General features: G+C 43.5%; 1 protein-coding gene across 1 annotated transcript in view; it reads right to left on the bottom strand.

Annotated features, from left to right (window-relative positions):
- LOC147702407 (uncharacterized) overlaps positions 1–22,510 on the bottom strand; it is a 281,334-nt gene that overhangs the window by 18,178 nt on the left and 240,646 nt on the right. Inside the window, exon 7 of the mRNA XM_086928790.1 lies at positions 21,455–21,538. Coding sequence (XP_086784916.1) covers positions 21,455–21,538 — 84 coding nt within the window. The remainder of the gene's footprint in view (positions 1–21,454; positions 21,539–22,510) is intronic.

Raw genomic sequence — 22,510 nt, 5'->3', positions numbered from 1 at the left:
CGGTGGGGGGAAGCTTCCCGCCTCATCGGTCGGAAAGGGCTCACAAAGACGGAGTGCACAAGGCATAGCCTCACATATATTATGCATGTGTGTACATATCACATGTTTTCTGTGAGTTTTGTACACATTTGCAGCAACATATTTGGGTATATGTGCTCTGCTGTACCTGGGACCGCAGTGGTAGCAGGGGTTGCATCTTAATAAGGTGGGGGGAAGCTTCCCGGCCTCATCGGTCGGAAAGGGCTCACAAAGAAGGTGGTCAGACGGTCAGTCTGAAGGCATCGTCATGAGGCCCTAAGTGAGCTGATTCTTTTGCTGAGTTATCTAAACATGCTAATGGAACCCACCTTACTCTACCAACTTTCATTCCATTGATTAGTCTTCCATTGATTACTCTTCTTCCACCATACATGTATAAAGTGGCATTTTCCACCCATTGGAGGCTTTGTGCAACTTTATATTACAATACCTTGATTATGTGATAGTGAGTTTTCCACTTTTGTTTAATTAAGACAACAATCACAAAGAGTGTCTGTTTAAAACATTTGTTTGCATCATAGACTTCTTGTGTACAGTGTTTGACTTGCAATACCTAACGGCACTTAATGAAAAAGCTGTTGGATACATTTCTTGTTTAGTATTTGTTCTAAATTTTGACAAATAAATCAAACTTAACAAGCTCTAGCCAGGTAAGAGGCCATTCTGAAGAAGTTAGAGTCCCACTCTGCGTTAATGGACTATCACTTCAGGAATCAGTAACTACTGATCTGCCGGTGAGCACTCTGTTTTTTCCTAGTACTGTGGTTGCATACTACAGTTTTTCATTTTCAAAAGTAAATTATCACTGTCTGAATTGCAACCTCATTGTCTGCAGCCTTCCTGGGGTGCAATGACAAAGATGGATATTGTCCCTCAGTAGTATCCCAAGGTTGCTGCAAACTGTAAGGAAGAGCAATGCATGATGTAATATTACAGTCCACTTGGGCTGTTATCAATCAATGCTGCCTAATGCAGAGAAAAATCAGTCTTTCTCAGCACATGCTCAGCTATAAGAGCATCCTAAGGGCTGCACTAAGTAAGCAATGCTCCCTATGCCTTTCTTGCTGGGCGTTAACAAGCTCAGCAGACAGTCACAGGGCTTGTCTGTGATGGTATGTGGAGTCCTTTAAATCTGTTCAGGTATTCCGTTCCTAGTAAATTACATGGTTTAATAGGAGCTGAGGTGCAGTCTTGTGAGACGATGTGGTCTAGAGAGGAACTGCTGTGTAGGGAGGAGATGCAATCTAGTAAAAGAGAAATGTGTGTTCCTAGTGGGTATGGTGAAGGAGGGAGAGGGCTGGTATAGAGGAAACATAGACCTATATCTTTATCTGAATTGTTGTAATGTCATCCTCCCTATTATTGTTTAACCCTGCGCCTCTAAACGACCCCTGACAAAAGACATATTTTGTAGAGAAGAGTAAGAGACAAACATCTTGTAGACACATTTTTCAAATAAGGAGAGATGATACATTTTCAGTACAACCCATCCCCTCCTATCCTAACCCAACCCAACCCCATCTAATCCAATCCAATCCAATCATAATTCTAAAGTACCCAGCCACATTTCTCAGTGATCTAGCACCAGTGGCGTAGTCAGACCTTTGTCTGGCCATGGCGGCCCCTGAGTTTGCCATACCGCGGCAGCCGCAGGTGAGAGCAGGGAGGGAGGCTGGCGATCCCTTGCACGACGGCCACAGTTAGGAGCGGGAGTGTTGGCGATCACCCCGTTTGCTGTGACTGCCACAGGTAAGAGCGGGGGTGAGGGGGGGGGGGGGGGCTGGTGCCCACAAAACTTGACTTGTGCCGATCAGGCAGGTCTGCCCCACCATCCTCATGCTACGCCACTGTCTAGCACTACTGAATGAATCACCACCCATAAAAAGTGGATTTGTATAAATATTCTGTATCTCAAATATTCATCCTCTTTCTAAGTGTCAGGTGATTACAACAATGTATTTGACATTTTATTAAAAAAGTGATATGTGGCTATAGAAAAAAATCTTTACATTACACTTTTAAAATGCACAATAGCTATGAGAATACCAATGTCTGGATATGGAGTGGGTGGTATACTGGTTAAATACTGGTTAAATGAAAAACGTATATGCAGGTTAAGTTAAAGTAGAGTTGATTTGAATGTTCTGTTAGAAGGCTCTAACCTTCACTCTGCCTCTAAAAAGTTCCAGCACTTTGTGCCGTGGCTTAGGAGCCTGTTTCCTCCTCATAGAGTTGATGCAAAAGGGAACTTAGACCTAGATTTTCGAAAAGTTCCGGCAATGCTGAGCAACAACTAAAGGTGCTGCACTGTGTTCCGTGAAAGAAAGCAGAAGAGTGCAAACTGTTAGGAAATGGCGCTGTTTTCCTCTTTCCCTGCTCTGGAGCACTTTAAGCTGCCATGTGCCAACACATTGCGCCATAGTGTGTGAATTCTGTAAGGAATAATTTGTGTCCTGGAAGGGGACCATGCCAGAATAAAAACGATTCTTTCACTTTTCCTGTATTGAATGTATGCTGTACAATACAAGACACATTCAAAGTAGAAAAAGAAAATCCACTCGCCTCTGGGAATTTGTGAGATTTTTTACACAAGTCCCTGTCTACGAATGTTTGTAGATATGGATGTTGTGCATCAAAACACCTAGGTGATGGCATGAGAATACCCATGCGCCATCCATGGAACTCCTCCGTGGCGTAAAGTAATGCAAAGCAACAAATACTGCAACTTTGCATTACGTTGGGAAACTATCCAAAGCAAATCCTGATTTACGTTCAATGGTAAATCCCAGAATAACAATTTGTTTTGGGTTTGCATTACAAAAGTAATTCAAACACGGCACAAAGCAATTGTAAATGTGGGCCTTAGAGTAGAAGCCCAACATTCCTAATCTCAGGAATTTTAACGACAGTGGTATTGCAACATTTTCCTTACAAATAACATGGCAGATCCCAGTAGGCAACGGCGGAGAGAACTGATTTAGTGGAAATTAATTCTGTCCTCCAACATGAGCCAGTACAATTGAATCCCTGAAAACACATCAACTCTTCTGTTCAGTCCACTACACTTTATGCAATGTGTAGTTTTCTTGTGGGAGGCAATAGGGACGAATGTACTACTTATAACGTTTTAATCTGTGGCTTCATGATGAGAGTTGAGTCATGGGTTCACATGAGTGAAAGTGGAGTGGTTGCCATGGGGAAATGGTTTGAAGGAGTTGTAGAAGTTGGAGGTTGTGCCTAGCTGCTGCTTCCTGAAATAATAAAGTACCTACAGCAGTGACAAGGAGCAGCAGAGCCACTGTTCTAGGCCTCACATGCAGTGCACTTGTGTATTCCAAAACTGTGTCATACCTCCAATGCATGGCGGATGTTTCTGCCACAAGATGTGTTTTTTTTACTTCAGTCACTTTTTACACTTTACCTGTGTCTATACTTTACGACCACAATACCTATCATTGCAATGTTTACAGTAACTGTGAGGATGCGTTGTAGTCTAGCCGGTGTCAACACCTATCAAGCGCATTAAAGGATTTTATAAAGGTTCGTCCTCCTCATTAAGCATCAGCTCGGCAGTGATGCACTCAACTGCACATGCTTACATGACACCCTCTGTATTGTCAGATGCCTTCAGCTGGTCCATCAGATCCTTCAGTGGACACACTGTGCAATGTGCAGACCTTTTAGAGAATGCAGTCTGTAATGGAAATAGGAGCATGGTGTGTGAATGGTAACGCACTCATCTGGAACCAAAACATACAGGGTTACCAGCACCATCATTACTCTACTGCAGTGTGCAAAGAGGTAACCTTTGAAGCAGTATACCTAACAATTCATATCTTGTTATTTCTAAATTACACTGTGAATACGTAAGAAGACTATTATGGATAGTTCCTTCCATGGTGACTATGAATTGATGTAACCATATTGATGTGTACAGCCTATTGCATCATGTGACTTTTTGTACTTAGTGAATTTAATTTATTGTGATGATTTTCAGTCCGTAATTACTCCTAGTTTTCTGAAGTTCACATAGTGGAGAAGGTCACTGCCAGGTATGCCATTTCCTATCTGGATTATGTGTTCTGTAGAGATGGGTTGCCAAAACAATCATTTCTGACAATGGTCTGTAATTCGCAGTTCCAAGTGTTTTTGAAAAAATGTGCCATCAAACATTAGAGAGCAGCTTAGTTCCACCCTTCCACCAATGGACAAGTCGAAACTTTCAGCAAAATGGTTTGGGAGTAAAATACAATAGAGAAACAAAAGTGGATTGAACTGGAGAAAAGCGCTTCAAGTTACCGTTTTGACCTACTGGGTCACTCCTAATAAAATCTTTCTGTGAATCTTAGTTTGAGTTGTCAAGAATTCGGGTCTATGGCCTAAACATGATGACTTGATAGCTGAGGAACATTATGAAGAAGAACGATTTAGAAGTTGATCATACAGACATGTAGCTGAAGGGTTGAGAAGTCTAAGAGTAGGATTACATTTAAAAAAGGTGTCATACCATGGTAAAGTTAAGCAATTTGTCAGTGTCAAGAAATTCAAGGATTCTGGTAAGGGGTCTGATCCTATTAAGATCACCGCAGTTTGCTGAATTTCTGTGAGAGTCGAAGTGGGGAAACTGGAATTTGTGCTACATGTCTGTTTACGGGGGTGAATGCAATGGTGGGTGAGAAGATAGAGAGATTTATCAGGATGTGTGGTTCCGTGGTCCCGAATTGGGTTCGATAGTTCAGAAACCCGTTTTATAAAGATCGACGGAAATGGACGATTTTGGTCTCGACAGACCAGGCGAGTGTAACGTGTCTGAGTGATTTCGTATGAATCGATATAGGAGAACACTCTGCATTTGAGGATTTAGTCTGAACCCTCGGGTTCCATTTTGTATGTGGCAGCCATCTTGTGTGGTTGCCCTAACATAGGCCCGATGACTGTGGCCGAACGAGTCCTTGACACGTATGCCTTAGCTGACTTCTGGTTGACCTGGCCGAACCGACTCCTCGCCTGGGGCGAACCCCGCTGAGCCAGTTCCTTGTTCAGCAGCTGGCCTGATAAAGATCAAAGGGCAGGACGTGCCCCGAGTTTTATGGCACACCATTCCCACTCCTCTATCTCCTTTCCATCTGTTTCTGCCTTTCCTTTACGACATGTTCATCGATCTGGGTTGAAGGTTTTATGATGGGTTTGTCCGGCCTGATCGAACAGGAAACCAAGCATGTGTGCGATCGTTTTGGTGGGCTGGACAACGGAAAGTGGGATTAACTTTGACTGTCGTCATTCGCTACTTTTTGAAATGCTACTTGGTCATTGGTCAGTTTGTATGCACCAAATGTAAATTGTGATGTTGCCAGAGGCGTAATTTTCGGCATAAAAGACCGGGTTTTGTTCATTGATGTGGTGCAGTCTTTGTCGAACTACCCGTGTGTAGTTCGTAGACCTCTGTCCCTGGTTGCAACCAATAAACTTTGGTCTTTGACGTCATCGAGAAGTATCCCGTGTCTCTGTTTGCCAAGACAGGGGAATCCGGGGTCTTTGGGTGTTGCCCTGACACTGCTGGGTTATTGTAATAGTATCGGTTCCGAAAAACCCAGTACCTCAATTGGCACCCAACGTAGGGCGACTTCAGAGGTACCGGTCCAAGCCAGAGGTTCGTGAGGAGCTTCGTGTGAAAATTCCAGAGGTTGGTCAGCCACTTCAGCGACCCCCTGTATGTCGACGTGGTTCCGAAGGTCTTTGCTGCGAGGTTTCCCGCGTCCCGACGGCTACGAAGGACTGCTGCCCTGACTGTCGCCCTGTTTTGGAGCCTTAGACGTTTGTAGAGCGAGACGATTGACGGCTCTTCTGGTGACGCCATCGACAACTCAGTTAAGTATAAAAGGAGCGTCTCCTAGTCCTTAGTTTGCTTTTGTATCCTTTAGTGGATAGCTCTGATTTGGTACCTGCAGGCCCCAAAGCCAAGGGATTCGTGTATTCACGAAATTATCGATTTAGATTCCCCTTGTTGTTTGAAGCTAGACTAGTGAGCAAGATGCCTGGTATTAGCAGTCTTAGGAATTTGTTTAGTTGTGGTACTTTGAGGGATTCCCGGTTAGAGGATTCGTGTCCGGTTCCTCCGATCGGAACTCCTACATATGAGTTATAAGTGAAACATGGTGTGGGTCCTATTAGCTATAATGAGGTTTGGATTAGATATACGAAGAATGACGGTGTCCTACAGTGGCCTCGTTATGGTAGTTTCGAGACAGAAGTCTTAGATAATCTTGAAGTGAAATTGTTCAAGAAGAAAGCCCGGCCGGCAATGTTTGACTCTTTCCGCATATGGCGCAAAGAAGCCAAACAGTAAGAAATTAAGTTAGCAAAGAAGAATGGGAAGGGTATGTCAATGGTGCAAGCTGCCGTTGCATACAGAGATAATGAAGAAGAGAAAAACAGTGAGCAGATGCTTAGAGTGAGGAAGCTAGCGGTAGACAGATGCTACCCAGTCTTGCCGGCTAAAGAGCAGAAAGACAAGAAGGATCTTGTGAAAGACCCTTTGAGGTCGCATTTGCTAAATTCACCGCCACCTTATGTGCAGAATGCTACGGCACCACCACAACCACCACAGGTTGTGGCTGTGCAAGCACCTATTGCTTTGCCTCCTGTTATTCCTCCGCAGCCAGCTTCTTCATTGGCTGTTGTTCCTTACGCGCAGCCTTCTCAAGGGTTGCCAACTTTGCCTCTTCCTACTACTACTATCTCTATGCCTGTTCCGACTATGGATCCTACTATTACTATTGCTTCGTCTCCTCTTGTCCTTCCGACTACTCCTTCTCCTAGACAGCGGATGACCGCTGCCTTTTCTAATTTTCTAACTCCTATTTTGGGACAAATGGGTATGTCTCCTGTGAGTGAGCGTAGACAGTTGCGTAGCCAATTGCCCGATACAGATGAGCGAGTGGTTCTGGATCATATGGCACGTAGATGGGTGACGTATAAGTCCCAGTATGATCTAGAAGGTATTATGGATGTTTTCCAACAATGGGAAGCACCAAAGCAGCGTTATGTTTTTGAGCTTATGTGTGCGTTCCTCCATGAACAATGGATGGGCGAATTGGGTAGAGTTCCTCTAGAATTGTCTTGATTGCGTTCCGAGTTTGCTAAAGGAACGATTGTGAATATACATGATGTCGAGAAAGCGGTGTCGACGTTACTGTCGCTCCGAAGCATTGTCCCTACTGAACGGCTGCTTGAGCCAGATTCGTCAGTTAGGAGACATGCGCGTCAATATGCGATGCGTGAGGTTCCTCCAGTATGGAGACCTGCTGATCCTAATGCTAATCTGCCTGTTCAGGTGCACTTTCAGTGTGTATGGGTCCATGTACCATGGAAGCGTGCAGAAGTTCTGGCGCTTAAGCAGACTTTACCAGATCCGCGGAAGAATCCGGCAAGATATTATAAGGAACTTACGCAAACTGTGAGTTCGTGCGTTATGAATTTAGCGGATATAGACATGCTGTTTGGGAATGTTGTTCCACAGTCCATCTGGAATGTCATTCGACATACAGATCATGATAATGAATTGGGCGATTCGTGGGTGAATCTTGTTGCAGCAAACGATAGACAAGTTGGAGGTGCTAAGCCTGAAGATGTTATTGTTGAACTTCCTGGTAGAATTATCACTTTCATGAAGACTTTAATGCCTGAGGTCCGTGTTAATTGGGACAAATTGTCAGCTTGTAAGCAGAAGAAATATGAGTCTGTTTCGGACTTTTTCTCGCGTTTCGAGGAAACATTTGTCGATCATAGTGGTCAGGACATGGCTACTGAGGGTGGCCAGAGATTATTCGTTGATAAATTCGTGCACAATCTTCTTCCTGAGTTGTGTACTAAGTTGAAGGATTCCGAGAGCGCTTGGCCTGTTTCTACTTCATCGCAAATTCTTGCTACGGCTCAGTACTACGAGAATAGGCGTAAGGATGAGATAGAGAAAGCGGATAAGAAGACTAAGGAATTGAAGACTAAAGTTCTTCTACAACAAGCTTATCCACCCCGTGTTAATAATCAGCGCGATTATCAGCAGCCTCAACAGTATTCGAGGAACTCGCAAAGAGACAAGACTCCTCAACAGCGTATTCCGTATGGGCCTAATCAGTGTGCGTACTGTAGAGTAGAAGGCCATTACAAGAATAGTTGTCCCGTTTTGTTGCAACGTGCAAATAGGGCTCCTGGTGTTAGAGGTAGAGGTGCTCAGCAAGCGCCTAGAGGTAGAGGTCGTGGACAGAACGCACGCCCTTTGCCTCCGCAGAATTCAATGAACAGTTTTGAACAACAGCAGAATTTGTCTGGTAGGACAGCACAGTACTACGTAGATGATTATTATGTTGAGGGCTATGAAGCACAAGGCGATGATTGCTAGGACAGCCATGGACAAAGAGAGGGAGTTGTTTCAGTTCCAGTAGATCAGAGTGGACCTTACGTGGAAGTGATTGCATCAGGTGTGTCAGAGCCTTTTCTGCTAGACACTGGTGCTACGAAGAGTTCTATTATGCATTCTAAACTCCCTGGCGCACCTTTGTCTGGCTTTAATAATGTTTCTATAGGTTTTTCTGGCACCCCCGTTATGAATCCGATTTCCGTTCCATTGCCTCTTTCTGTTGGTCCTCGTAGGTTTGAAGCACCCCTTCTTTTGACTACAGGTTGTAATGAGAACTTACTAGGCCTTGACTTGTTGAAGAGATTGTATGCGACTTTGTCCTGTGCTTCGTTAGGAGTACATCTTACTTTGGGTGAGAATGTGATTTCTCCAATATATGTTTCGAAAGATTGTCTTCCACCTGAATTGTCTTCGATACCAGATTCGTTATGGGCTACGGGTCCGAATGATGTGGGCCTGTTCGACATTTCCTCATATGTTGTGACGTTGAAAGCGAATGCTCAGTTACCGCGCATTCCGCAATATCGTATTTCAAGTGATGGTGAACGAGCGCTTTTGGCGATCATTTATGATCTGATTGATAAGGGCGTTATTGAAGAGACTCGAGGTAATGTGTGTAATAGTCCGGTTTTGCCTGTCTTGAAGAGAACTGATTCTTCACAGCCTCCTGTGTATAGGTTTGTTATCGATCTTCGTGAAGTGAACAAAATTGTTGTTCCGCAATTCCCTGTTGTACCCAACATTACTGCATTATTGACATTGATCCCAGCTTCTGCCACATGGTTTTCGGTGATCGATTTGAAGAATGCTTTCTTCAGCATTTCGATTGCCATATAGAGTAGAGATATATTTGGATTCTCTTTAGGAGGATGAAGTTTCCGCTTTAAGCGCGCTCCTCAAGGCTATTGCGAGAGTCCATCGATCTACAGTCAAGCTCTGAAGACTCAACTTGACTCGTTAGTTCTTCCTGACGGTGCAGCTCTTATCCAGTATGTCGACGATTTACTGGTCGCTGCCGATACCGAAGATATCTGTAAAGATGCCACTGTGTCCTTGTTGTCTCATTTATTTGAATGCCATCATAAAGTTTCTCTCTCAAAATTGCAATTCTGTCGCCAAGAAGTTACCTATTTAGGTCACCTCTTATCGAAGGAGGGAAGGAAACTGACCCCAGAAAGAATCCAGACTATTGCTAGAATGAGTGTCCCTATGACACAGAGAGAAGTATGTGCGTTTTTGGGTATTACGTCGTACTGCAGACAGTGGATCCCAAATTTTTCTCTTCTAGCAAAACCTTTGATAGCTCTTACGGTTAAGGATACTCCAAATCCGATTACTTGGACTGAGGAATGCCACAAGAGTTTTTCTGAGTTACGCAATGCGTTGTGTTCGGCTCCTGTGTTGGGTACTCCCGACTACAGCAAGCCTTTCACATTGTATGTCCATGAGAGAGAGGGATGTGCATTATCGGTTTTGACTCAACAATTTGGCGGGAAGCAACGCCCATGTGCGTACTTTTCATCAACTTTAGATCCTGTAGCTAGAGCGTTGCCGAGTTGCTTGAGAGCAACAGCAGCAGCGGCTGTTTCGATTCGACAGTCTGCTGGTTTAGTTATGGACAATACGCTAGTGGTTATGGTTCCACATGCTGTGGATACCTTGTTGAATCAGACGAAGACACAGCACTTGACTAGTGCTCGGTTGTCAGGGTATGAGCTTACGTTGTTAGCGAGCCATGTGCACATCAAGAGGTGCAATACCCTAAATCCGGCTACGTTGTTGCCGATTTCGCTTGAGACAGACGATGATAGTGAAGAGCAACACGATTGTTTCTTGAGAACCGAAGAAGAGACGAAAGGGAGGATAGATTTAAGAGATACTCCTCTTCCTGATTGTAATGATGCTTTGTGGGTCGACGGGTCGTGTTTTAAATTACCGAATGGTGATACCACTGCAGCATATGCTGTGAGGACTTTACATACAGTTGTCGAAGCTGCACGTATCCCGTACAATTCCGCACAAGCGGCTGAACTAATTGCACTTACGAGAGCATGTGTGTTGGCGAAAGGGAAAAGAGTGAATGTGTATACAGATAGTCAGTATGCTTTTGGAGTGGCTCATAGCTTTGGACGATTGTGACGTGAACGTGGATTTTTGACATCGCATGGGACGGAAATCCAGCATGGGCAGCTGGTGAATGAACTTCTTGAATCTCTTACGTTACCTTTGCAAATAGCGATTGTGAAATGCAGTGCCCATAAAAAGATTACGGATGATGTTGGTCGTAGTAATGCGTTTGCGGATGAAGTTGCGAAAGAAACTGCTAGGAATATGACGAGTCGAATGTATGTTGCGGGTCCAGCAAGATGGGTTCCAGAGAAGAGTATGTGCGAAGACACTATTGAAAGTGTGAAAGTTATTCAGAGTGAGGCCACTGAGAAAGAGTTGGATGAATGGAGAGAAAGTAAGGGAAGGTTAGACTCGAATGGCTGTTGGACTGATTTGTCTGAGCATCAAAGATGGTTGTTACCTAACGCGTATGTGCTTCCAGTTGTTACAATGGCACATGGAACGGCACACATTAGTGTGAAAGGGATTTGCAAGTTGTTGGCTCCGGTTTGGCAGAATATAGGAATTCCCAGATGTGCAGAGAATTTAGTCAAGAACTGTATGGTGTGTTTGATGCATAATCCTGGTAAGGGAACTCCAACACCAGCTGGTCATTTTGCTCCTCCTACGTATCCGTTCGAGGCTTTGCAGCTAGATTTTATCCATATGGAAAGATGCAACAACTTAAAGTATGTGTTAGTGGTTGTTTGCTCTTTTTCTAGATGGGTAGAAGCTTACCCCCTCAAGTACAATACTGCTTTGTCCACAGCAAAAGTTTTGATAAAAGAGTTTTTCCCGAGGTTCGGTTTGCCGAGAATCATTTGGAGTGATAACGGAAGTGAGTCTGTGGGTCAAGTGATGAAGAGAGTGTGTGATGGTCTCGGGAATAGGCAGAAATTCCACGCTGCAAATCATCCCCAATCAGCTGGTTTAGTTGAGTGCTATAATGGCACTCTTAAGCTTAAGTTGGCCAAAATTCAAGCGAGCACTGGTTTACAATGGCCAGATGCTTTGCCATTAGCACTTTTGTCCACCCGAATGACTGTGCACTCGAGAATGGGTTTGAGTCCATATGAAGTGGTGTTTGGTCGCCCGGCGAATATTTGGGGCGTACCAAGACCGACGAGGTTTAGCGACCTCGAATACCCTGTTTTGCTTGATTATTTGCGTGAATTGACAACTAAAATGAGTGTTTTACGCCAACAGGTATACAGTACTCTTCCACAAGCTACAGAAAATCCAGGTCACGTGATTGAACCTGGTTCCTGGATCTTTGTCAGAAATTTCCAGCGTACAAAGAACGAGCAGCCCCGCTGGACGGGACCCTAGCAGGTCCTGCTCTCCACAAGATCTGCGGTGCGGGTGCGTGGAAAACGCCACTGGATACACGGCTCTTATACGAAGAAAACACCCTTGCCTCTGCCTTATGACAAGTGGGTTCAGGATGGTCTCGCAGATTCTGAGACCGAGACAATTCCGAAGTTTGTAATGTTCAGTGATGCTCGTTTGATTGGGACTAACTCAGAACAGGAAAGTGATCGACTTTTGTAAGCATCAGCACCTTCTGCAGAGCGATTGGACACTACCGAGCTTCATCTTTTGTTTGCCGATCAAGAGCTACCTGGAAGAGACAGATACAATTTGAGATCAAGAATTAAGGACAAATAAAAATTAATAACGTTGATTTTTTTACTGTTTGCAGGTTAACTCTCCACCAAGGATCTACGTATTTTTGTTTTTCTGAACTGCCATCCGGTTCTTGCTACTAGGGTCGCGGTTGCTACCAGTCTTGGAAGTGTAAGCCTGAGACACTAGGTCTTGGGTTCTGTTGGTCCCAGGCAGCCGATAAAGGTATTCCTTATTTGGTTTTGCCCTTCAGTCTGAATGGTTTGATCCGAGCTTACAGAACCATGTTCATATATGCCCACAGTGTTGACCCCTTACGTTCCCCGAGAGATAATCCGAAGAATAGTCCTATAGCTAGAGGCATAGTCGACATGATTAAAGGGACTATTGCAGTAGAGACTATTCCGAAAGATGAGAGGCAACCATATAGTGGTTGGAACGTTACTGGATATGGAGTAAGTCTGAGTATTAACCAGCGAGCGAAAAGTCCTCTACCGATCTGGATAGTGCCCCATAAAGGCTACTATTGTCTGCAGGGCAACGGTAAGAATCCGAAGGCTCAGTTAGGGAAGAGCGTTTGCGCTGAGACTTACGTGTTTCCGTCTCAGTCTTCCCCAGCGTTCTTAGCTGCTAAAGGTACCTACTTTGTTTGCTATGACAAAGCGTATACATGGTTGCCCTCCGACTTCTCGGGCACATGTTTTGTTTCCTTTCTGTTACCCCCCACTTTTACAGCTGCGGCAGATTACCACAAGATGAGGATTGCGAGAGGTGTCTTTAGCCAAGAAGACACTGCAGGACAAGAATTGGGTGATTTCTTCAAGGGTTTTCTGCCGTTCTGGGGACCTATGGCTAACAGTAGGAATATTCGCCAGCTTACGAGAGTGGTCGAGTTTACCATAGTGGAGACTGCCGGTGCCCTTGGTAACTTGACTGCTGAGCTCCAGTCGGATAGACTTATGAGACTTCAGAATAGAGTTGCCGTAGACGTTATCCTGGCAGATAGAGGTGGAGTTTGTAGATTGATTCAATCAAGCTGCTGCGTTTTTATTCCTGACAATGCTCCGTCAGTTCTCCAGGCCATTTCCAAATTGCATACAATCTCCGATTCTGTCAATCTGGACAAAGGAGATTGGTCTTTGATGGGATGGTTATGGGGATTGATATCCACTTGGGGTTGGAAGATTTTGATGGTCATTGGGATGGTCTTAGCGATTCTGTTCATGTTCTGTCTCTGTGTACAGTGTGCTCCGGCTATTTGTGGCCTTTGTGCTACTTTGTACGTACGGAAGCCTGTCCGGAGAGATGCATAGTAATAAGATGATGCTACAGCAGCATATCGATGACCTGATGAATATAGATTCAGATTAAAATGGGTCTGGGTTTATTGCCTATGATAGGGCAAAAGGAGGGTCTGTGGTTCCGTGGTCCTGAATTGGGTTCGATAGTTCAGAAACCCGATTTATAAAGATCGTCAGAAATGGACGATTTTGGTCTCGACAGACCGCAAATGGCGAGTGTAGCGTGTCTGAGTGTTTTCGTATGAATCGATATAGGAGAACACTCTGCATTTGAGGATTTAGTCTGAACCCTCGGGTTCCATTTTGTATGTGGCAGCCATCTTGTGTGGTTGCCCTAACATAGGCCCGATGACTGTGGCCGAACGAGTCTTTGACACGTACGCCTTAGCTGACTTCTGGTTGACCTGGCCGAACCGACTCCTCGCCTGGGGCGAACCCCGCTGAGCCAGTTCCTTGTTCAGCAGCTGGCCTGATAAAGATCAAAGGGCAGGACGTGCCCCGAGTTTTATGGCACACCATTCCCACTCATCTATCTCCTTTCCATCTGTTTCTGCCTTTCCTTTACGACATGTTCATCGATCTGGGTTGAAGGTTTTATGGTGGGTTTGTCCGGCCTGATCGAACAGGAAACCAAGCATGTGTGCAATCGTTTTGGTGGGCTGGACAACGGAAAGTGGGATTAACTTTGACTGTCGTCATTCGCTACTTTTTGAAATGCTACTTGGTCATTGGTCAGTTTGTATGCACCGAATGTAAATTGTGATGTTGCCAGAGGCGTAATTTTCGGCATAAAAGACTGAGTTTTGTTCATTGATGTGGTGCAGTCTCTGTCCAACTACCCGTGTGTACTTCGTAGACCTCTGTCCCTGGTTGCAACCAATAAACTTTGGTCTTTGACGTCATCGAGAAGTATCCTGTTTCTCTGTTTGCCAAGACAGGGGAATCCGGGGTCTTTGGGTGTTGCCCTGACACCGCTGGGTTATTGTAATAGTATCGGTTCCGAAAAACCCAGTACCTCAGTTGGTGCTGATGGTGACTTTTCCAAAATCATGCTTTGGGGACGTAGATGAGAAGAAGGCAGCAACCCCTTCTTTGATGTTCAGGTTGAAGAGTTCAGTAGTGAGAGGGTTCAATGAAGAGATATTCGAAATGCTCTTCAGTGCAATGGGCTACTCTCCAATAAAGGAAAGAGGGTTATCTTCACAAAGTTGTTCAGAAGATAGCATTCTTGTAAGCAGTGCTTCTGTGAACAAAAGCTTTGGAGTGGTGGTGATTTAAGCGTGGATCCTACTGCAGGTGTATTTTTACTGTTCCACAAAGACATAGTCTGGGGAAATGGTTTTACTGGTTGTTATATGATTTTATTGTATAGGGTCTTTTTTAATGAGTGTGTTGTTTCCTGGTTATTGTGTTCACTTTTAGCGTTACTTCCTTGTCCTGTGTAAGTTGCAATTTTCTAGCAGTGCTCCATAAAGGTGATTCCTTTTCTTAATGTTGCTGAAGGGAACGACTCCCATCTATCTAGAGCTATCCCAACAACGCAAGGATTAAAGCAGGGTTGGTTGATGGCGGGACTCCCACTGACTCTGAACATCAACTGCACTGAAATGGGACAGTCTGAAGCTCTCAAACCTACACAATGCAGACGATTTAGTACTAGTCAGCAGGACTAAGGTGAGGCTGAAATGGCTCTTAGATGCCACATTGGGCCACTCAAAGACTAACGACTTGACTATTAATATGAGGAAGACCAAACCACTAACAATTCAAGGAAAAGGGCTGAAGAAACACACAAGGTCCTAGGTAACGACATGATAGAGTCTGTAAATGGCTACAAGTACCTTGGTGTACTATTTCATGCCAATAGAAGGTTCACTGACCATTTAGATGAGATTAAAGCAAATGAAATGCATTGCGGATGGCCTTGGGCACCTATACAGGAAGTTGAAGGGTCCAACACTAAATCCTGTACTATAAGTGGCTCAAACCAAGGTCATCCCTACATTGACCTACTGGAGTGAAGCCCCGAGGGGCAGAGACAGCAAAACCCTGGACAAAACAATACTGAAATCTATAAGTCAATTTTTCAACTGCCACCATTCACATCACCTGCTCAAATTAGACTGGAGCTTGGCCTAGCAAAGCAAGTCTTGGCACAGCAATCTGCATATGTGAACTGCTTCTATGGCCTAAAACTCGCTCCTGAGGGCTCCCAGGGGCATAACCTCTGGATGGAAATACAAGGCAGGGCGCAAGCTCCTGGAAAAGCCTACTTACACCTGGCCCTATCCACCCTTGATCTTTCTTCTGTTTAGGCCTTACCTCTAAGTCATTCGGAACCTAAAAAAATGACCTACTGTAACACTCAAGCATTGTCAATTTTTAGAGGTCAAAGTTAACCTGGCAATGCACAGCCATGGCTGGATGACTCTCTGTACTTACACCAAGTTCAAACCTCAAAGTTGTTTAGGAGAACTCTACAGCAACCAGGCCAAGGAAAGGTTCCTGGAATACAGGCTGGGGGTACTGCCTGTCCTAATCCTACTTGGAAATGAATTGAAGGAAATGGAACCTGCAGACATTGTGGCCAACAATCTCAAGACATCCTATTTGCTTTATGCCTGTGCAAATCTGCTGTGGATGATCGCTGGATATTCCTGCGCAGGAAACTAAATTAGTGGGCCAATCATATTTTGTATCTAATTTTAGAATGATGTTTGTTGCATGATCCTCATTTGTATTTCACATTTTGTCATCAATGTGAGTATCTTTTGATGAGGTCATTTGATAAAAAGTTTTTTTCTGTGATGCAGTATGTGAAGTGTGTTTATATTCCAATAAACATTGGCACAATTGAAACTCTTAAGAACCCTTCAAAAAAGGATAGGTTGCTTGGTACCCAGATAATTAACTTTCGATTATGTGGTGGTGAACTCTGCATAAGTACAAATCATGCACTGGTCTAACAAAAACATATAGGGTTAAACAACTAAATAAGACTATGTCCACCATTACGAGTGCCCTTTAAAACCCCCATAACCCGCCGACTCCCAGAGTTACCATTTTAGGGAGTCTTGATAAGTACAGAGGAGGCAAACTATCAGTGGCGGCCCATGTAGGTAAGATCAGTGGGGCGGGGCGAGGCAGGGTTGGGGAGTGAGAGGGACAAACAACGAGATAGGGAAAGTAAAATAAATAAATAAAAGCATTTACATAGCACTCATCCAAAGCGGCAAGAGCAAGGTAAGTGGTTTTCTTTATTTTTTGAATTTACTTTCCCTTTCCCATCATTTGTCACTTTCACCCCTCCCCATCATCCCACCATGCTTACCTGCACAGGCCGCCACTGCAAACTATTGCGATTATACATGTTTGAATGAGACCTACTGTGCTGACTCTTGCGTTTGTCTCAACATTTTTTTCAGAGACTTCTCCTGTTGGTTCAGATGTATTCTTCAGATCAAATAACACTCACCGGTGGTGTTCCAGCTGAACTTATCATTCTGATGGTGCTCTCTTTACCCGACACCTAAGAATTAACGGACCACATGGGATTTGTGGATCATCTGCCTTTGCCTAGAGAATTGAGAATAGCCTAATGTTTCCCTTTTATTGATATATCTGACAGTCATGATTTGGGAAATGCATCCCTTTTGGTAGATTGTAGCAATCAATTTCAAGATTGGACTTGCACTAATTCAAGGTTGGGTGAGTAAGGTTTAAGTGACAGTTCTTAGATCGGTCTTAGGCATGAATTTCAGAGGTTCCGTCTGCTTTTTCCGATGAAGTTGTTCAACAGTATTATAGAGTTTATGTGGATATCAATGGCCACCCACAGACCATTCACATTTTTGTTTTTTTTGTGAATCTCCTGACTGAGATGGATGAGTTATGTGCAGATATTATTAAATCTATGGAAAATGAAGAATGTATCATGGTGAGGAATTTCATTTTCAACATTTTAGGGCAAAATATGTTACTAAATCAAAAAAAGTGTCACGTTTGAGGAAGACAGTTAACAACGTCAAAAGTCGAGATGGACCTTTAACAGCCCTAAGAGAATGGAGAATCCCAAACTGTAGCACTGTGAATAAGCTTACAATCTGACAATCACTTGCCTGTTTATTATATCGAACTTTGTGTTTGTTCCCTCATACCATTGAAATAACCTATAGATTACTTGACTATGGACATGCTTACGATTTAATAAACTTGGCACTCAAGTGGTTAAAGAGAGACTTCCCGAAAAGGTTACATTTTACTGCTGAACCCAAAGAATGATTTTAGCATGTATTTGATTGATATTAGTACATTTTAATTTTTTAAAGGTCTGTCATGCATTTTGATTTCGTCTGTTCTATCCCACTCATAGAAATGTGTTTCCAATGTGCTTGCTTTGCCCAGATGTAATAGGGTTAAGTACTCACCCTAGCTCACTGTATTATCATTTATCTAATTTTTCATTGAGTTTAATATTGTGGCTAACACAGATTTAAAAAAACTTCGTCTAATGGCTAGTGTACAGCTGTATGTGGAGGCTTCGTCCTAAAAAGCAAGCAAAATCCCTGATGGGTTAAATCTAGATTTTGACCTGAGAGAGAGAGAAGATGACTACCTAAGGAAGTAGATGGAGCTAAGAAACTTTTCATGATGGCTGAATGATACATCGAGTGTAAGAAATTGGGTATTTGTTGAAGGAAGTCAGAACCCACTTCAAGAAATTATCACAATCCTTGCCACAGTGAATTCCAAATGTCAAACAATAAACCTGTTCCGTAACCCACTGGTGGCTTGGCACAAAGCAGTGAGGCTTAACATAGACACAATGTATAAAGTATTTTTGCAACACTCATGCATACATAAAGTAAGCCTGGGTGTTAAACTCCACTCTGTTTGCGGAGTTTGTGGAGTGAGTTTTTTTCCTTACTCACCAGCATTAATGTGGCGAGCGAGGAAAATCCAGTACTTCACCACTTCACTGCAAGATTTCTCAACGTGAGCGGATGGTCACTAACGCTCGCTTTCAGAAACCTTCCGTACACATTGAGGAAGCTGTCACTCAAGTAGAACTTCTACTCGAGCGACAGAAAGAAGCAGCATCCTCTTGCACTGTGCGAGATGCTGTTGGCACTGAATTTTACAGCGTGGGACAAACACCTGCAACTCAAAATCATTGCAAGTGGCTCGAAGTAACCCACTCCACTGCTCGCAGAATTCCTCATAGCTTGCCGGAGTTTTTTGTCACTTCACTTACACGGAACTCCACCCAGGCTTAATATAAAGTGAAAACACAACAAAGGAAAATCCCAAACCACTTTGGAATTATAGGGAATATTTTAATAAATAAACTGACAACAATTCTATCATTTGAACCAAAGCTATGAATTTCAAAGTTTGAATTAAAAATAGTGCAAAAAAGGAGCAAAGTATGTGCCACAAGCAGTTATCTGGTCACATTAGACCTGGTCAAAAGTTATGGACGCCTGCGATGGAGCGTGAGTTTGATACAGGTACCAGGTGCATTCTAGTGGATAGTTTATCTTCGTAATTAAAACCCTTTTTTGAGAAAAGTTCTCGCTGGCCGAGTCGTCGGTAGGTTGGGCTGCAGGCTGGATCTGAAGAGGGGCTCGATGACAGCAGCCAGATTGAACAGCAAGACTTTAGTGGGTGACTCAGCTTTGATGGGAAGGTAAAGGCTCTCAACGTTGACAGTGGGAAAGCTTCAAGCATGTGAAGTGCGCAGTCAGGGCCCAAAACGGTGTCATTGTAGCCGCTCAGCGACGGTCTCAGTGAATTCCTCTATGGTTGGACTTAAAAACCTTTCTGAAAGTTGAGAGCCCTTCAGTGGGGCAAATAAAAAAGTTAACTCCGACCGGCAATTCGTTGTGGGCATCAGCGGCTCAGCAGCTGTCCCGCAGAAGCATCTTGCTTCTTTTGGAGAAAAGTTTAGAAAACGTTTCTAAGTGTCCATTTTGCAGTTTTTAGGCAGGAAGACTACACACTAACATCAACCAAAGGTCCAGAACTCGGGGGCACCTCTTGGGGGTTAAGACTCACTCCAGCAAAGGCAAGTAGCAGGGTCCAGTGCAGTTCCAGTTGGAACTGGTCAGCAGGAAAAGCAGGAAAGTTGCAGAAGATGACATCTGAAAGCCTGCAGTGTCCCTATAGCTTACTCAGGGGGTCTTCCAACTGAACCTTGGGGTCACTTCTGGGGACCTAAGTTCAGTTCAAGCAAGTCCATTCTTCCTTTAAATTTCAGACCACAGGCAGTCCTTCTTCTGAGTTCTCACAGGTCCAGCAATGTTCTGATTTCACGTTCTGGGGTTATCGCTTTTATATCCAGTCCAGCCTGTGGGTGGGGGATAATGCTTTGCCTACCCCCAAAACCAGTCCTGGTAAGTTCTCCCCTCTTCCCTGGGGGTGGCTCCAGCTTGGCTAGGGAAATGGAAGGCAGGAGCAGGTCTTGTGTCAGGTCTATTTGTGTGTACTGGGGCAGGTCCCTTTGAAGTGTAATCAGGGCATTTCCTCACCAGCCAACCTGCCAGGACAACCCACTCCTTTCTACTCCCTTTGTCTACTGTCTGACTCCAACACACATGTATCAACAGTTCAAGGCAGCTGGCCACTCATAGAAAGGCCACAGAAACTTTAGAAAGGTAAAAGCCAACTTCTTAACAGTGGAGGGTGACTCAATTAGTGCTGCAACCCACTAGCAGCACTTAATTTACAAGCTATTGGTAAGGGTAGTACCATAAGTAAATTAATGGTGCCAAGAACATATTTGCTAATGTTAGCATGTTTAAATTGAAGACTTTTCATACTTAGCCATTGGTTAGCAGGGGTAAAGTGCACAGAGTCAAAGCGAAAACAAAAATGAGTTCAGCTGCAGAAGGCAAAGGTCTGTGGAACCACCAAACAACAATATGGTCAATTGTAGCACTTAGAAGGATAGAGTCAAGATGTTTAAGTGAAGTGTCAGATGTGTTATTGATGGAGTGAAAGCATTAGAGCAGAGGTTGATGGTCCACAGCTTCAAAAGCTGATAGATTTGGAAGTTCAAATATACTCCAGTCATGATGTTCTTCCAAAGGAAGGTGATCAGGCATGACAAAGGTTATTGCATTCACCATACCTTGTCTAAAGAATACTTTGGAAGATTTGTTATGCTTTATGTTTATTTATTCATGCTTGTCTCCTGGCAGAATCTACCGGACTGGTTGGAAAATAAATTATCATTAAAATCATGTTGTTTTGTTACATTATGTGTAATTCCTACAAATAATTCCCCAGAACATCTTAGGCTTTCAGGGCTGCCTCGGGACACGTGTCCAGCAGCAGAAAACCTCATGTTTCACTCAGCTAGTGACAGAAGAAAATGATTACGTGGGGACACTCTTCTGAATGTTTCCAGTCATCAGGCAATTTACTCCCCTGTTCCAGCACTTAAGTGTGATTGTCTCGAAGGCGAGACTAGCCTTAAGACAAATGAGGATATTTCCAGAAAGTGATTTCTCCTGAAAGGCTCGAAGGCATGACTTGATTATGACTGATTCTTTCCCTTCTCGGGTATTGATCAGTTGGGAAAAGTTTCAGTTTCCTTATAGGCCACCCCATCCTGAATGCAATTAATGCCCTTGAACTCCATCCCCCGGGTGATAACGGATTACTTTAATCTATGTTAGAAGGCCCAGTCATTTATGTTTTCCTACTCACTTGAGGATATTGTGATACTTGTAATCTATTCTTAGCATGTGTTTTCAATTTGACCAGCAGCAAAACCCATAGCTATTACCAATCCAGGCCCTGAATATAAAATCAGATTTCTTGTGCAATATAGTAATTGATTCTTGTCACTAAGAAGCAGATCAGTTTTTCTTGAGGGTAACATATGTTTGGATATTAATCCTTTATAGATGAGCAGACAAAATGGGGCTCTTCAGTGTGGAATTTAAAATATCCTTACCTGTTCCTCAGGTATCGCATGAAATCTGGATGCATTATCTTGATTTGCTCAGTTGTGTAGTTTTCACCAAACAATGTTGAAGGCCTGGACATGAAGAAGGAGAAATGTATGAATATTACTATTTATTACTAGAACATCTTAGAGAAATTGTCCTGTATAAATACTGGAAAAGTAAATATCTAAATGCACAAATAAGGATAGGTAATGAGTTCTAAATATCAAAGCTGTACCGTCCAGAAGACAGCAGATATGGCTAATGCTTTTACTATTCCTCTCGAAGGAATGGGTGAGGGAAATGTAGACTAGGATCTGGCTTTGTCCTCATAAACTCAAAATCTTACCACATACAAATTACCAAGGTTCACAGTCTAATATTACTCCTTTGGTATCATGGCCATAAATATGCCAGACACTGTCAAATAGGGGTCCGGTGTATAGTAACTGTGGTAAATAAAGACAACGGTACCTAATTTGCACTTAACTATCTCTAAACTTAATAAGAAAAATGGAAGAGAAAGGAGAGAGAGGCAACATAAGGTTTGTAAAGTTCATATGATCCTCACATTTTGGATGAGAAGCCTGCCCAAAGGAATCCTACATGCTTTCCCCAAGCCTGCCCAGGTTGCATCATTGGTTAACATTTAAATGAGGCATAGTATAGAGCAAGGGGAATTCTAGATTTAAATACCCATGAAGCTAGATTGTTAGTTCACGATAACCACGACACCCTGATGCTGCAGTTTACAGCATAGTAAACTATGATTATCTAGGCTTGTGGGAAAAGAGCTACAAATATCAATACATCTGAATATGGAGTAAGCTGGTATACTTTATTGGTGTGTCCAATCCCACAGATTAAGGTGTAACTACTAGAGTGTAACCCTCCCCACCCTGAACACATATCACCAGGATAACTCTTAGCTATTCCAGCAGATTTATTTGGATGAAGGTGCTCTGGGGCAGTTAGCCTGTTCACGATTTCCTTAACAAGAGGAACAGTTTAGTAATTTCACTATATGAGCAAATGGGAAAGACATAAGAAATAACAGTTGAACA

Source organism: Lissotriton vulgaris, chromosome 7 (genome assembly GCF_964263255.1).
Source record: "Lissotriton vulgaris chromosome 7, aLisVul1.2, whole genome shotgun sequence".
NCBI classification, from domain to species: Eukaryota; Metazoa; Chordata; class Amphibia; order Caudata; family Salamandridae; genus Lissotriton; species Lissotriton vulgaris.
The sequence above is the reverse complement of the archived record's forward strand: the minus strand, read 5'-3'. Positions and strand labels throughout refer to the sequence as shown.